We start from the raw sequence: 17989 nt of genomic DNA on the forward strand, positions 1-17989 counted from the left end.
CCGGTAATAGCCGGTAAAGTAGAGCTGGAGACAGGCACAGTCGGTCATTCCCACAGTACCATTCCCGCGAGATATAAAAATAAAACGAGTTGCCTCTAAAACACACTTTCTCTCTCTAGAGCTCACACAGGGTTTCTCTCTCTTTGTTTCTCTGTGATTCTTGTTTCCTAATTAAGCTTAGAAAAGCGAGTTTCGCTTTTTCCAACTCGCCGTTTCGATTGTGAGTAGCTTCCTCTACTTCTCATTATTCACTCGGGCCTTCAATTTTGATTGCTAGACATCGATCTCTGAAGCCCTGAATTCCTGTAACATTTTAAAAAAATTCAAAAATTTTGGTCTTTTTTATATTTGTTTATTTTTTTGCTATTGATCTTCTTGCTTTACAACTTTTGCAGCGTTGAATTTGTTTTAAGACCTTTTTTTCACGGTCTGAACTGACAATTGGAGTTTCGACAAGTATTCTTTTGTAGTCTGTTTCGGGTTTTGGGTTACACCGCAGCCTTTTTTGTGGCTTCTGAATTTGTGTGCTGAAAATTGGGGCTTTTCTGTTTGTTAGTTTGTTCACATGGTTTTGCACTTTTGCAATTCGATTCGGGTTTTTTTGGGGGCTTTTTTGGTAATGCATGAGCCGAATGGCTGTGCGTCTTATTTGGAAAGAATTAGGGTTTTGTGATGGTAATTGGTAGGTTTTAAGATTTTCCTACCTTGATTTGTGTATTTTAGTTGGTTCAATTTGTGGAGACTGTTTCGATAGTGTATGCTTCCTGATCAGGATTTTTTTTTCTATTTTCTAATTTTGGTTGTTTTAGTTTTAGCTGGTGCTTTCACGATGCTGATGTGTTTCCTTTTTGCTATGTTTATCGTAGATCCAGTGTTCAGAAGAACGTAGAGACAGTGGGCACATTTGATTGTGAAGGAGTTTGTAGATTTGTCCGAAGTTTGTATTTATAGAGTGAATTTCGGACTTTAAGAGGAACAAGTATAATCAGGAGAAGATTTATTCCCAAGCAATCTGTTACATTGACCTCGCCATTGTTTCATGCGTGTAGAGGTTACATTTTTTATGTTGATGGAACTTTCTCGTTAGTCTAAATACAAGTTAGGCTGGCTCTGGAGAGTTACCTAGACTCCAGTCACCAAGCGGTTGTGCCGCCCATGGCACCTTCTCGGGTGGCTGGAGGCTTAACCCAATCATCATCAAGTTCTGGAATATTCTTTCAAGGAGATGGGCAGTCACAGAATGTAGTTAATTCTCACTTGAGCTCATCTTTTGGTAACTCATCTAACATGGCTCCTGGAACTGGGCGTTCACATCTGGGTCCGGTTTCTGGGGATATGAATAATGCAGTTTTAAACAGTGTGGCAAACTCTGCACCAAGTGTTGGAGCCAGTTCTTTAGTCACAGATGCTAATTCTGCACAATCTGGAGGTCCCCATTTGCAGAGAAGTGCAAGCTTTAATACAGATTCGTACTTACGTTTACCTGCCTCACCCATGTCATTCACATCAAATAATATTAGTATTTCAGGGTCATCAGTTATGGACGGTTCTTCTGTAGCACAACAGAGCTCTCATCAAGATCAGAATGTTCAACAATTGCAGCAGAATCAGCGGCAGCCACAAGGTGCTTCTAGTGCTACGTCTTTGCTTCCATCTCAAACTGGCCCAGCTCCGCTCCCAATGGGTGCACGAGTACCAGGATCTTTCATTCAAGATCAAAATAATTTATTATCCCCGCCGCAGAAGAAACCTAGGCTGGATATCAAGCAGGAAGATATAATGCAACAGCTTCTTCAGAGACAAGACCCCATGCAGTTCCAGGGTCGTAATCCACAATTACAGGCTTTGCTTCAGCATCAGCAGAGACTAAGGCAGCAACAATTCCTTCAATCAATGCCACAGTTACAGCGAGCGCATTTGCAACAACAACAACAGCAGCAACAACAACAAATGCAATTGAGGCAGCAATTACAGCAACAAGTAATGCAGCCGTCATCTGGTGCAAAGCGCCCATATGACAGTGGTGTTTGTGCCCGTCGATTGATGCAATACCTCTATCATCAAAGGCAACGACCAAATGTGAGTTATTTACATCTTCTATTTGTTTGCTGCGTGTGTTGACTTTTCTTTCTGATTCTTGTAGTTCTTACTAGAGCTATAATTTATGCTTTATTCGTGTGAAATCTATTTGAGATTCACTGTATTCATCTATTTCTATTCTACTGTTCTTCTAAGTATTTGTCTTTCCCTTTCAGGCACTCGTTACCTTAAAAGATGTAGATTATTTATAACTGGTATTTGATTTATCTATTTGTCCCAGGATAATAGTATTGCCTATTGGAGAAAATTTGTGGCTGAATATTACTCTCCTCGTGCAAAGAAACGGTGGTGCTTGTCAATGTATGAGAATGTTGGACATCATGCACTTGGTGTTTTCCCCCAAGCAGCTATGGTCAGTTTTTGCACTGTTATTTAACCTTATAGTATTCTATCATGAATAAGATGATGTATATTAAGGGCCTGTTTGGTGTGATGTGTAAGGCTTGATAGTATAAGCTTATACTATACGTTATGACATTTTCAATCGTTTGGTGTGACTATCGTATAGTATAAGCTTATACAGCAGAACCCCTTAATACATCAAAATGATGTATAACTTAATCAGGCCTGATAAAGGGGTGATGTATTAATATTGTTTACAAGTACAATTTTCAAGAACTAATATATCATTTCAATATTAATATATTAAAATAGTTTTTTTTAAATATTTGAGGAAATTATTTTATACAATACCATACCAAATGCTGATAGTCTTATACTATCAGGTCTTATTCAATCTATGCACCAAACATGCCCTAAGATGGTGCCTTAATATACATTGATGAGCGGACCTGTATTTGAAATGTTAATTTGTTGCTTTTGCTTATCATCTTATTAGCGACAGCCCATCAGAATGTCTCCTAACGCAACTGATTCAGAAATGAATCTGAAATAATTGCATTTGCTAATAAAACTTTTTTATGTCTACAGCACCTTGCCCTGTTTTGTCTGACAGATATTTCTTTATTCAGGATGCATGGCAGTGCGATATATGCGGTTCTAAATCTGGAAGAGGATTTGGTAAGACAACAAGAATAGCATTTTTGTTATCCTGTAATACTATGGTACCAGTTTTTTTTTTTACTGTAATATTCAGATCTTAATCATGTAGAGTTAATTCTGGTAGGATCAACAACATCAACATCAACAACACCTTTATCTCAAATTAATTGGGGTCGGTGGTAGATGAACCCACATGAAAGATACAAAACGGTTGAAAAAAAGTTAAAAAAAATAAAAATAAAAAAAAATAAAAAATAAAAATAAAATTTGTAGTAGTGGTTACTGCAAAGATTTAGTTGATCCCACCTAGTGGGTGTTGTTGTTGCTACTTAGAACTGTATGTTAGCATCTCGTATTCTACTTAAAGGAATTTAGGGAATATTGTTCATAGCACTACACAAATGCTATTGGTAAGGAATATGGGACTGTGCTTATTAGAGCTGTCAAATGCCAAAACCTAGTCGAGAATATATGGAGCGGTATCATGAGAGGTATATGAAATGTTCTTTGGCCTAACCTAATAGCTTCTGTTTTAGTTTGAATGGTTCTTTGACATGATTTTAGTGTGTGGTTAATGGACCATAGTTTTCATTGGCATTATAAGAAGATCATAAGGGGGTCAGGAATGATGGATGTAAAGATTGAAAGGTAGGATATGCTGAAAAGAGATACTAGATGGTTCTTGGGACTTTTTTTTGAACATAAGGCATGAATCTCTTACCATCTATTTTTTTCCCCCCATTGAATATTGATTTTAAAAGTTTTGGGCATTTGTTTGCATATTGTTTATATCAATATATCTGTTAATGCATAAGGGCACCCCATAATTGGTTAAAATGTTGCATTTGTTACATTTTAATGTTTGCCCCCCTGCCGCAATAGATCCCCACAAAGAGAAATTAAACATGTCGTGTATATATGTGAATTATTTGCATAATTGAGCTAAAGGAACTTTTCGTGAATTTATATTTGCTTTCTTTAGCTTTTAGTTTCTTGGCTTCTCATTTTGCTACTTCATTATCAGGATCCTTTTTAAGTATGGAGGAATATTGTTGGGCATAAACTGATATTTTGGTGTTATAGAATTGCTCCGCGGATCAATTTCAAAAATGGAGGACTGCCTGCAGGATTAGCTCAGCTTTTGTCTTTCTATGTTTTTTTCTTTTATTTTAGTATGTGTAAATTGGTCGTCAAAGGGATTATTTGTTGGTTTGGGTTATCAAATTGTCAGCTGAGTATTTAGACTTTGCATTTAACTTACATGATTTGCTTTTTCTGAGGTTTTATTGCAATGTTGTTTCAGTTAGATGTCTGACAAACAAAGCTCTATAGGACGGTCCTTATATTTTTAATAGAAAAAGGCCGAAGGTTGGCCAATAACTGAATAGGTTCATAAAAGTGTAGGTGATTGAAGAAAAATAGGACCTCCCTCACGTAACTTAGTTTTTGGCCCTTCAGGCAATTAAAGTTGCTTTTCAAAGCAAAATAGGACTTCAATGTGTATGCTACTCATAATATCTGGTGATTCTAATTGTAAAAGATATTCTTGGTTTGAAAGTCAAAGAAAACGAACTGAACTAAATGCAACAAGCATAAGCAATTATATTAACCGTGAGTGATTATAACTGGGAAATGGTTGAAGAGAAGCTTTTATAGATACCCAATTTGCTTTCTGAATGTATCTGTAAGCTAGATTCTCAGCATGATGTCTTTTTGAAATCTCTGATTATATCATTCTAATAATATGTACATTCTGGATTTTGTGAACAGAGGCGACTTTTGAAGTACTCCCTAGGCTTAATGAAATCAAATTTGGTAGTGGTGTGATCGACGAACTTCTGTTCTTGGACTTGCCACGTGAATATAGATTTCCTTCTGGTGTATTGATGTTAGAATATGCAAAAGCAGTTCAGGCGAGTGTATATGAGCAGCTTCGTGTTGTTCGTGAGGGTCAACTTCGTATAGTATTCACGCAAGATCTGAAGGTAAAAACACTGATGCTATATTTTGTATTTGAATCTGTTGTGCATAAGCACCTTCTGATATTCTTGTTAATGTTCACAGATATTATCTTGGGAGTTTTGTGCAAGGCGCCATGAAGAACTTCTTCCTCGAAGGTTGGTTGCACCACAGGTACGACTCTATATGCATTAGAAAGTATTTGCTTCACTTTGGTTGTCACTATTTATTTATGAGGGAGGACGTCAAAGGTTAGCAGAATATTTTTGCAAAGCACACCACTTCTCCTAGTCAGATTTAGTTGATGGTTGGGAGTGATCTGCTTTGCAGTTTGAGGATATTTCTGTAAAAAAGTTCTGTATTCTGATCATAATTAATTGGCTTTTTTCTTGTACTAAATATATAATTATATCCTTGTATCCTTGCATGCATGCTGTTGTTAAAACCAATCATGCTTATATTAACATAATTGGTTTGAAGATGTGTAAGTGTTATTGTGTAACCTATTTCTTACAATTCATACTTTTGCAGGTCAACCAATTGGTTCAAGTAGCACAAAAATGCCAAAGTACAATTGCTGAAAGTGGATCTGATGGGATTTCTCAGCAGGATTTGCAAACAAATAGCAATATGTGAGTTTGTGCATTGCAGCGCCTTGTAATTGACTTATTTAGTAAATCAGATATCAATTCTCTCCATTTGATGCATGCTTCATGTGATAAGGATATGGTCTAGCATGATGCAGACCTTTTTTTGCCTAGATAGTTGTAGAAAGTGAACCACAGGGAAGGATTGAAGAAAATAGACTGTGCTGTTTCCCCATTTTAATTGTATGCTTTATTTATGTCTCAAGGTAGTCCAAGAATGTTGCGGGCCCTTTATTGGCTAGGTAGTTGGAGAAATGAAATCATGGGAAAAAAGAAAGCAAAACATTATTGCAAAATACTAAAAGAAGGACTTTATAGCATTAGATGTTCCTGGGTTGGACTCTTTGCTTTGACAATGGGCACATTGACCAATGTACATCTTTTTTTTAAATATCTTGTCAATTCAAGTGAAGGTGGAAACATTTTACCTATTTGGTGTTGTGAGAGGTACCAGTGCCTTGGATGCATCTATTTTCATATAAAAAAATTCCAACAGTGTGCCACATGAACCAACCACGGTGAGGTGCTGGGCCTCCAGTGCCTTTTCAATGGTGTTGAAGGGTACAACGCCTTTTAAGTGCATCATCCCATTTCATTTATTTCCCGCCCCATCTTAAATTCCTTTTCCTCTTGTACTGACCCATTTACTCCTCTCTCTACTCGGAGGCCAATGCCAAAATCCAATGAAAGAAGAAACATATAAACTCCCCGCATCCTCACATCAAAACCAAGTCCACACAGTACAATGTACCAAACCAAAGCCAACCCCTCTTTCTCTCTCATCATTGGACCAACGTGGCCAAAATTTACATAGAAGAAAAACCAAAAAAGAAACAGAAAGAATGGGAAGCACCAAAGAAAGGAGTTAGCTTCATGGCTTCATGTGCTCCAGCTATCACCACCTTACAACCTCTTTCTTTTTCTGTATCATAAAACTTATTCCCTAAATTACCCTTCTGTAAGCTCCCTAGACCCCAAAAAATCCCGTTTCCTCATTGTCTTTCAAAAGAACAATATTTTTCACCAAGTTATGTGGGCTTCTTTTTGGGTTTCTCTGTCTTGGTCAGAGTTTCACAGAGAAAGCAGGAAATCTAGAACCTTCTTACCCCTAACATCCTCATTCCCCCCACCCCCCAAAAAAAAAATGTAATTCATCCCTTGTTCTCTCTCTTTTTGTGTGCCTATTTTCCTCTCATACTTCTTACATGTTGTTCCATCGTCTTACACACTTTCTCTATCTGTTTGTGGGTTATTTCTTGATCTGACCAAGAACATGAAAGATTGAAAAATTATATAGGAGGAGGGGGAGGGGGAATGAGTCACACAGTTGCGCAATGTGGATCAAAGGCATTGGAGGCTGTAACGCCTCTCATGTGGCTAGTCCAAGTGGCACTCAGCTGTTTTTTTTTTTTTAATTTGAAAAGAGAGGCGCCCAAGGCACTAGCTCCTCTCACAACACTAATCAAATGCAATTTGATGGAATATGTTCAAAAACGGTGTACGTTGGTGAATGTGCCATTGACAATGAGGAATTTTCAAGACTAAGAGCATCTCACAGCATTGTAACTTTTTCATTCTTGGATCTTTATTTCTCTAAACTGTGCCCCTTTAAGTTGGGCACACTTTTTATTCTGCATATTGTTAAAAAGTAGCATATGAATAAAGCAGCATATGTTACAGTTCCTAGGTAAATTATTCAAATAGTACATTTTAGGTAAAAATTATACAAGACTATATTCTTACATGATTGTTTATTTATTTGGAGGGAGTAAGATACAATTGTGCAAGCTAACAGAACTAAAATGTATTGTAACCACATTAAGGGTTGAAAATATAATGCTCTTTTGCATCAGGGTATTAACAGCTGGGCGACATCTTGCGAAGAGTTTGGAGTTACAGTCGTTAAATGACTTGGGTTTCTCCAAAAGATATGTGAGATGTTTGCAGGTACACTGTTAAAATCTATATTCAGAGTGTCCTGTTGGATAATATTGTGAAAACTCTTAATTTGTTTTTTTTCTTTATTTTTTTATATTTAATCAAGCCTTCTTAACATTCCCTGCTACAATGGTTGACAGATAGCTGAGGTTGTCAATAGCATGAAAGACCTGATAGATTTCTGCCAGGAGCACAAAGTTGGCCCAATTGGTAATTCCTTATATTTTTTCTAATTGTATGACATTGTATTGGGCTGTAATAGTATTTACCTTTTTTCTTGTATTGAACATAGAGATATATGACTGTCCAAAATTGTTTCTTCTATGTGAAGTAGGGTAGAGTTATGTTAATCTCTGGACTCAGGAGCAATACCTGTGAGAGGTTTTTTAGCTCTAGCTTCTAGTATTATGTGATGTGAAGTAAAGTCAATCTATATGTATTTCGGTGTTATCGTTGCCTCCCAATTTTCATGTTATGTTTCACTTGGAATTTGGAAATTGAATTGAGGGGCACTGGGGAAAGAAGATTTACAAGCATATCTCTAATTATATGAAGTAACTAAATGAAATATCTTCTTTTTTTGTTCTTTTAGTCATCTCATAATATCTCCAGCGATGAACTTGGTCACATATATATCTTATGTTAAAAAGCGGATACAAAAAGTAGGAGAAAGAAAGAGAGCTTAAGATTCCAGTTATGGTTGCCTTCCCAAAAAAGTTCTTTTTATGCCTTGTTTATTTTAGAAGTACTTTTTACAAAAGGTAAAGCTATTTAGATTTTTAAAAAATTATTTGGTTTTTGAAAAAAATATTTGGCTTGACTTTTGTTTTTTTTAAAAGCTAAAATTTTTAGCTTTCAAAAAAAGTAGATTTGGCCTTTTTTATGACTTCTGCTTTTTTTAAAAGCAGACATCCAAACAGACTTTTTTTGAGAAGTGTTTTTTCCCCACCTTAAAAGAAACAACTTTTGGAGAGAAAAAATCCATCCAAACGGGCTTTTAGTGCAGTATATAAAGGAATTTTGATGTGTGCATTCTATACATGTGCTTCTCTTGTAGGTTCGACTCCTTATTTTCAATTGTGCAAAGCTGTTTCAGTTTCTATAAATTATCAGCTGCCTCTCTTACCCTGTATCCTTGCACTTACCTGCAGAAAGCTTGAAAAATTATCCTCGACATGCTACTGTTGCCAAGCTTCAGATGCAAAAGATGCAGGAGATGGAACAAGTAGCAAATGTTCAAGGTCTGCCAACAGATCGAAACACACTTAATAAGCTAATGGCAATGCATCCTGGCTTGAACAGTAAAATCAACAATAATCATAATATGGGTAATCGTGGTGCTATAAGTGGATCGGCACAAGCTGCTTTGGCACTGACCAACTACCAGAATCTTCTCATGAGGCAAAACTCGATGAATTCAAATTCTGGCTCTGTCCAGCGAGAAGGATCGTCGTCTTTCAATAATGCAAACCAGAGTCCATCTTCAACCTTGCAAGGTGCTGCTGGAGCTGCTGCTTTAATTCCAGGGTCAATGCAGAACTTACCAGTTAGTGGATTTTCCAGTCCCCATCTGCAACAGCATCCGCAACACCAGATGCAACAGCAGCAGCAACAGCAGCAGCAACAGCAGCTGCAACAACTTCAACAACGTTCTCTAAGTGCAAATAGCTTACTGCAACAAAGTCATTCACAGGGCTCCCAAGGAAATCAGGCGCTACAACAGCAGATGATCCAGCAACTGCTGCACGAGATGTCTAATAACAGTGGAGGGGTGCAGCCCCAGTCCCTTGGTGGACCCAATGCAAATGGGAGTATGGCAAAGAATGGGATGACCTTTGGAGGCCAGATTCCACCAGTAAATGGAGGTACTGCTAATGTTTCGGGAAGTAACGGACCTGTTCCTAGCCGGAGCAACAGCTTCAAAGCTGCTTCAAACAGTGATTCTTCTGCAGCTGGTGGAAACAATGGATTTAACCAGAGAACATCTGATATGCAACAAAATCTCCATTTGCCAGAAGATGTCATTCAGGATATTGCCCATGATTTTGCGGATAATGGCTTTTTTAACAGTGATCTAGATGATAACATGGGTTTTGGGTGGAAGGCTTGACTAACACAACTTTGTCCAGTAATTGGCTTCTCTTGGATTAAGTGTCGAGGGTATTATCTTTGTACAGGATATTTTAAATAGCTGATGCTTCTTTTCTTTGTTCTCCCTGCTCATTTTCTTGATGGAATTTGTTGTGACATGATTTACGGGTGCCTGATTAAGTTTTTATAGATCTTATTTGAGGGTTTTGTCTCACGACGGCAAGTGTAATCTATTGGACAACTTAAAAAACAGTTGTAAGCTTCCTATTTATACGACATTTTAATACTCATCTTGTTTTTTCTTTTCCTATCATTCTTGTGCAAGAGAGTAAGTTCAAACCTTATCAGCACTAGTCTAATGGGCGTGGAGGAATATTTGGGAAATTGAGGACAAGGTCGGAACGACCGAGTAAATGATCTTTTGTAATTTTTGGTTCAATCCCAATGATTGAAATTTTAGTTGTCGTTCATATGATATTAGTTGGATCCAAGTAGAGGAGTGTTAGAATTCGTAGATTCTTACAGTTTAAAATTAATCTGAATACAGATCTTATTCTTTTACCATGTGTTATTGCTTGGTTGATGTGGTACATAGAAAACTCAGTTTGCTTATCAATTTTTGTAGCACAAAACGTCAGCCAAAATAACTACTGGCGAGTGATTTAGATGTTTTTATCTCGGAAGTAAGTACAATAAATCGTATTCTCAGTCCTCGACGATAATTTGGCAAGAAGGCCTGACTTTTACGTGATAAAAAGGAAGATGCTTTGCTACAAACCCCCAACTACTTTATGTGCAGAAAATACACTACACACTTGAAGGCTTTCTAATGTTGATTTACCTTAATTTTATTAATCATCGACCACAACAAACCCACAACCTCTCTGCATTATGCTTGAGGTGCATGTCAACAACGGGAGGGAGGGCTTGAGTCTCCTATTGATGATGATGTCGAAGACTTCCAAACTGTTCAAGGAATGTATAGCTCATGGTACACTTTCCTGATGGGTGATGTATTTTGACATCAAATTTATCGTTAAGTTTGAAAACCAATCCTTTTCCCTTTGATAATAGGAAGGAGTGACAGACACGTTATCAGGTTTAGAAAATTAATGCTAAGGGGCTGCTTTAATATTTTAATATTTCTTTAGTAAGTTATCTACATTTATTCTCAAAATGACATTATTTTGATTGAAAGATTAAAAAATTAAAATGGGAAAGCCTATTATAACCTTGAAATAAATTATAATTATAAAAATACCTTGATTTCCGCTCCAAAACGACATCATTTTAAGCTCAATGTAAATAATTTATCTAGATCCGATGGCAAAAAAAAACGAACCCAACTAACATTATAAGAAAAACTGAAAAAGAAAGTAGCCAAAGTTCTATTTCTTATTAGGGAAAAATGTTTATCCTTTTAAATAACACAATTTATATCCTTTCACTCTCACAAAGAGGTGGGACCTACACCTTTATTTTTTTTGTCAACTATTTCTCCTTCTTTATTTATCTCTTTCTCTCTCTTAAAATGACACAACTTTACCTCTTTTAAAAATGATACACACTTTTTCCTTCTAATTATGAGAAAAACAATACGAATTATGCAGCATTCAGCGTAGAAGTACAGCATTTTGGTACACTATTATCTTCTACAAAAAATAGCTCCCATAAAACTCCAACTCGGGAAGACAAGGGTGAGGAAATTTTTACACACCACGTTATCCTTACATTTTTATAAAGAGATTTTCCCCCACAAAAAGAGCAATTTTATCATTGTTCTAGCTCACCTCAAAAGGTAAGGTGAGGTAGACTAGGAGAGCATTTTTGATACAACGTACTTATGACTTTCATTCAAAAATTGACACTTAAATTAAAAAAATAAAATAAAAAATTCTCTAGACTAGGGTAGAGAATGCCTCATTTTGATCGGTCCATCACACTGAATTGGTGATGCAACTGGTGTGCATAAAATATTTCGCTAGAGCCCTAGTATATATAGAGACGGGGTATGAGAAACCAACCATATAAATAATTTTATTTTTATACACACATAAAAGTATGTGAGGATGATGTTTTTTTCTTTCTTTCTTTTCTCTTCATATAACCCCACATAAATCTTAGATAGGAGATAAAAGTATCTACTATTAATCCCAAATAAAATATATCACAACAAATTACTCTGAATAGCAACTGTACGAGTTAGCAACTTCTATTTCACATTCGTAATTCCTACACATTAAGAAAGAGAAGAACAGTCAATCCCACCTAAAAACAAGGGCTACTGGAATATTCTCGAAACAATACCCCTTTTTTTCTCTTTCTTACACAAGTGCTTAATTAAACTGTGTAAAGCATAATAGCTAGCTAAAAAATTTTAGTGTCTCTCTAAACTTAGTTGGGCAAATTATGGCACCGTCTACGCAGAGGCCACCTTTGGTGTGAGTGCAATCAATTTGGGCCAAAGAAAACTTGATGTTTGTTGTTTCATTGGGCTTTTCTACCACGAAATCTCCAACGTGGTAATAGACCCACTCCCCAGGCCCATGCAAGTAACACTCTGAGTGTGAACGCTGACCGTCCGATGTGGAGAGTTGGAATTGGACGGGCTTGATGTCCCAGCCATGCACTTGATCAACGTTGCACACGCGCCGGCCCAATTTTTTGAAGGCCTTACCCAATTGGAGTCTGAAAATTAAGCTGTAACTCCCCACTGGGAATTCAAACTCAAGCTCCCCCACCACTTCAACCCACCACATTTGTTGAAGATATGCAATACTCTTGAACCTGCATGTACAAAAATAATTAACAATTTTACCATTTCATAATTTCAAATTAATTTCAACAGTACGGATAATTTACTAACAGATATTTGTATCTATTATTTTGTCAATTACTTGAACATCTTACCACAAACCCAGTTCCAGTGTTTATCTTTCATGAGAGAGTTAATAAGTTTCTAGAATTACATAAGCAAATAATATTATGTAGTTGTTTTTAATGTTTTGTGCTCATTTTTCCTAAATCGCTTATCGACCACATAATGAAATTCATATTAATCTGTAAAAGCCATGAAATTAGGAGTTGGAATCCATATTTATCAGGGAATAAGAAAACATTTCTCTTGTTAGATTGAGTATGACTCATTCAAAATGAAATTATAGACTAGAAATATATAAACATAATATTAAAGTTAATTTTTTTTTTTTTCTCTTTTCAAGAAATATACGAGCATATGTATTATATTATTATTGGTTGGGTCATGCGTGTATACACTACGATAGTATATTAGATTTTTCCGTGTCAAGTTAAGCACACAAAGAGAGGACATGCCCCCCGAAAGTTATACCTTTCTACATACAAATTGCATAGATTCCAAGAAAAGCTATAATAATATAACTAAGAATCGCATTTTATAACTTTGATAGAAAGTTCTCCTGGCAAGTAAAATGCGCATACTGATAAAAGCATGGAAGGAATAAATAATAAATAAATGGCCAAAGACGCTTTTGTTGCAAGCAATACATGCAAAGAATATGATCTTGCTTCTCTGTATTGACATGACATATCACAAAAAATCTATGCAATTACTTAACATTACTCTCCCATAAACAGAAGTCCTTTTCAGCTATTTCAATAATATATTCTAAGTGTAGATTGATTGCACTCTTGTTTCTTTTCTACAATTACAGATAAGATATTAACCATTGACCACGAAAGCATTATTTGCCAGAATATGGTAAATCAAATGGAATTGCCCGCAGGCTTTTAAAACCATTGCCCACTCGTTAAGAAATTCCTATCTTAAAGGACTTAATTATCAGATGAACGCTTCCACCGTAATTTATGGAAAATATCTAGTTCTACAACTAATAATGGATGTTTTTCAATATAAATAAATAAATAAGCACAAAGAGTGCCTAAGGAGTATTCAGGAGTTGTCCAACACGACAAGCATTCCGGCTTCGTTTAATAAAAATTTTATTTTGGGTAAATGTCTCAAATAAGTTTTACACTAAATAATAATTTAGAGATCATTATTTTTAGGAAAATACTATTCGCATTTCACATAAGATAGTTATCTCATTTTTTCTCACTTCGAAAATCGCATACCTTCTTTTTTCTTTTTCTTTTTTGTTTTTTAATAGCGGGTCTCACTTAAACTCTCTCTACAACATGAGAGAACTACTCCTAGTAACATAAGACTAATATTCTCCTTATTTATATCAATGAAAATAATGTAAATGATATTTTAGCACACCGAACTTTTTTTATATTTAAATTTCGTGAAATATATATGGCAAATTACTATTTCATTTATAGAATACAAAAAAGGGCTGTAATGTTTGTACAGTGAAAATATTGTAGATAAGTCATTTATATTCACTTTCAAAATGATGTTATTTTTAGTTGAAAGATTAAATAATTATAATGAAAAGACTATTATAATTCTGAAATAAATTATAAATACAAAAATACTTTAATTTTCGTCCCAAAACGACATCATTTTAGACTCAATGTAGATAAGTATATAATTTATTTACATTGACCGCAAAAAACGAATCTTATAAAAAAGTAGATTTTTTCCATAAATATTTTTTAAAACAAGTCGATATTTTTATTATATATATTCTTACCATATTCACGTTTTATTTTCATATTCTTTTGCATCATATCCACATGAAAAAAATGTAAAGTTGTGTCATTTTAAGTAAGAAAAAAAGATAAATTATGAAAGAGAGAGAGTGGACAAAAAAAAAAATTAAAGATGTGAGTCTCACCTCTATGTAAGAGTAAAATAATATAAATTATGTCATGTAAAAAGACAAACATTATTTCCTAGTCAGATATGTTAAAAATTCTTACTTTTGTTTCGTATAAGTTAACGATAAGTAGTTTTTTGTTTTAAAAAAACTGCTTTAATCAGTAAATTTTCTTAAAGTAGTATAATAATACATTTTCAACAATGTTACTTCTTATGAAAAAAAAAAGTATGAAAATAAGAAACAATATATTTTAATCAAATTTCTACATAAAAGAGGAAAAATATGAAAATAAATACTTTTCAACGGACTAGAAAGTTTCTGTAAACACAAGCAAGTCTAGGAAAACGCAGACAACAGACACGGTTCGGGAGTCAAGACAAATGCTTTGACCAGAAACATTTCAAAACCTTAACCTTCAATTCAGGAATTCAACATAAAATTAAACAAGAACAACATGAAATTCTCAAATGTATAAGTTAAGGAAACATTAAAATATCTAACCTGGATTCCTCAGTTGGAATATAATTCCAGTATCTTCTATCATCTATTCCTGTTATCTTCAAGGACTTTGATGACATGAACAAACAAATTTGTCCACTGCATTTGTCCATCCAAACTTCCTATAATAATCACCGGAAAAAGGAACAAACCCAAGAAGAAAATGTTAATAATTGAAGTGGCTAATTAGCTATACTAATGAAGAACAGAGATCCACACCATAAGAATAAGATGGAGCAACATACTTTGGTACCACCATCAAATCGATTGGGTAGACACAGTTTTGAATAAATCTCTTTCTTAGTCATAGCAGAAATATTTTCTTCACCGAGAACTTTATTAGCAAGAAACTTGTAGCTTTGTGGCAACTTTGATTCCCATACAAAATCAGCAGAGGAAGCTCTGTGAAAAGCACGGTTCACTCTTGCCAATTTGCAGATATCAGGTGGATCAAAATAAATGAGCAGAGAGGAGATGCAACTCTCTGGGATATCACCAAGACTAGGCCTTGATGATTGACAAATAGACCCTTCATCTTTTTTAGCTGTTGAAGAAATAGCAGCCCCCATAAACGAAAACAACACAGAAAGTATATATATTAAGTTGAAGAAATGGAATCAGAGACTCTGGTGAAAAGGGTTTGGTTCAAAAGTAAAGAAGGAGAAGATAAAGAATAAATGATGATGAAGAAGGTGCTTCCATTTTTCTAGGTGTGCTATGGATTAAGAAGAGAGCATTTGCAGAAGCAGCACGATTTGATTTGACTTTAGCTTTTAAAAATAGAAAGGTAAGGAGTGTGTGTGTGAGAGGGAAAAGGTATAAAGTGAAATTCTTAATTGTCCATTGGTTTCCAAAGTTCCAATTCCAACCGAGATTATGCAGATTATGCGCCTGGAATAATATCCTCAAGTATTAAATTGTATCCTCAAGTATTTTCATCATGTGTGGAGATTACGCGCCTATTTAATTTTCACGTGTGTATATCTATATAAGAGATAAGCTTTTCTTACTAAAAAGTTTATTTTATTCATTTTTTATGCAATACTCAACATTAAACAAATTCAAGTTATAAAATATCTGTGTAAATGTCAACTAAAAAGAAATTTCTTTAATATTTTAACATGATTTTATTTGTATTTATAAGTATGTATTAAATATTATTGGGCAAATTATGTGTGTGAGTGTTATTAGAAGATTGATTTGAACTATTAACATTGATTAGCATCCCTAAATATTTAATTAGTAAATCATAATGGTTGATATTGATTAACATATCAAAATAATAATAACTTAGATTGATTGGATTAACAAATTATAACTATTGGCTTTAATATATCAAGATAATAAGGAATAATTTCATTTTCACCACATGTGGTTATATGGTATATCACTTTATCGCTATGCTTTTATATTTGTCTCTTAGATCCATTGTGATTATAAAAATGTATCATTCAATCCCTTGTGATTTCAAAATATTATATATATCCATTGTGATTATAAAAAATGTATTACTTAAACCCTTTTTTGATCTTTTACATAAGCACGCACGCGCGCGCACACACACATATATATATATATATACACACATATATATGTGTGTGTGGGGGGTTTATATATATTAAATGTGAGAAATAATAATCATACAAAAGATAAAAGTATTAAATGTGAGAAATCATAATCTTACACCTATCATTATAGTACGTAAAGCTGCTGTAGAAATAATTTTACCTATATATATATAATATTTATTTAAATGTATCATATAAACGTTTGATTCACAATAAAAATAAATATTTTATTTTATTTTATTTAAATTAAATTCATTAGATGATACATATTTAAATGTTGTGGTCTTATATTTTTATCATAAAAATAAATTTAAGTCAAGTATTATTATTTATTTATTTGATACTGTTATAATATTTAAAAAATAATAATTTATTTAACTAATACATCTTTAATTTATCTTGAATAATATTCTTAATTTTGAATATATATTTTTTCATAACTAAAAAAATTAAAGATGATGTTTAAAATAATTTCAAAATAAATAAATATAAATATTTTTAAAATTTAATCATTAATAATTAATTTTATTAAAAAATCATTTGATAATATCACAATTATATAAATAAAGGTTAAAAAAATAAAGAATTTTATATTTATAAGACCATAAGGGTCTTAGTGATATATTTTTGTTACTACGATGAGCGTAAATGAATGTTTAAAATTACAAGGGATTAAATGGTAAACTTATTTAACCACAATAAATATGAATGATAAGTTTGAAATAATATGTGGTTAAGTGATTTTTCATTAAACCACGAGGGATGAAAATGAAGTTTTTTTCAAATAATAATAACTTTAGCTTAATTCAAATTATTTTGTATATGTATCTAATTAAAATAATCACATCTATACAATAACATATCTCTAAATCAAGAAAGTGGTTAATTCTGCATAGAATATTTTCAATAAATGTTATATTCGGTATTGATATCATTGATTCAATATATGCTTCTAATGCAGCAATGCATTGACGCTTAATATGCAGTTATGATCCTTTAGGTTCTTATACAGGTTTTTTTTTTCTTGTTAAATATTTCAATCAGTTCACCGTTTCACGACTAATTCGATCTGAGACAGGTTATGAGATTAAAGCTTTAAATCTCTTCAAAAATGACGATACTAAGAAGAATCGGGGCTGGTTGCTCCGCTATATGCATGCTAATGGGGCAAGTATGTTTCTCATTGTGGGGCTTCGACCAATCACCACTGGTAAATTCCGCTTTGGGGCCACCCCTGACTCTACTATTGTTATAGGGGTAAGGGGTTCGAGACAAAGAAAGATCAAGGCATATGCCTTCATCCACACCTGCTCAGTTCTCTAACGCCATCTGAGCTACCATCATTTGTTATGTACAGGTTCTCTTATTGCATATAGAAATGGCAAAATAGGATGAAACAGATGGATTAACTTGTCAAAAT

At 34.1% G+C, this 17989-nt stretch overlaps 2 protein-coding genes across 4 annotated transcripts; one reads left to right on the forward strand and one right to left on the reverse strand.

Moving 5' to 3' along the window:
* Positions 1–118: 118 nt before the first annotated feature.
* On the forward strand, positions 119–10011 carry LOC133303875 (probable transcriptional regulator SLK2). Of its 3 annotated transcripts, XM_061503856.1 has the most exons (11): positions 119–220; positions 867–1429; positions 1529–2079; positions 2321–2452; positions 3072–3120; positions 4873–5087; positions 5167–5235; positions 5593–5693; positions 7562–7655; positions 7787–7856; positions 8798–10011. In XM_061503856.1, exons 2-11 carry the CDS (start codon positions 1156–1158, stop codon positions 9754–9756), a joined length of 2514 nt encoding a protein of 837 aa, XP_061359840.1. In that variant the 5' UTR covers positions 119–220; positions 867–1155; the 3' UTR covers positions 9757–10011. The 3 variants fall into 3 exon arrangements, with proteins under 3 accessions (XP_061359840.1, XP_061359830.1, XP_061359836.1); XM_061503846.1 differs by having other exon boundaries at positions 867–2079; XM_061503852.1 differs by having other exon boundaries at positions 126–220; positions 873–2079.
* Positions 10012–11910: 1899 nt separating this feature from the next.
* On the reverse strand, positions 11911–15724 carry LOC133303978 (F-box protein PP2-A13-like). The gene is made up of 3 exons (XM_061503953.1): positions 15247–15724; positions 15005–15123; positions 11911–12524 (listed from the first exon to the last, which is right to left on the reverse strand). Exons 1-3 carry the CDS (start codon positions 15568–15570, stop codon positions 12101–12103), a joined length of 867 nt encoding a protein of 288 aa, XP_061359937.1. The 5' UTR covers positions 15571–15724; the 3' UTR covers positions 11911–12100.
* Positions 15725–17989: the final 2265 nt, after the last annotated feature.

This window comes from Gastrolobium bilobum, unplaced genomic scaffold (assembly GCF_033153095.1).
Source record: "Gastrolobium bilobum isolate Gb01-03AN ecotype WA unplaced genomic scaffold, APGP_CSIRO_Gbil_v1 utg27518, whole genome shotgun sequence".
NCBI lineage: Eukaryota > Viridiplantae > Streptophyta > Magnoliopsida > Fabales > Fabaceae > Gastrolobium > Gastrolobium bilobum.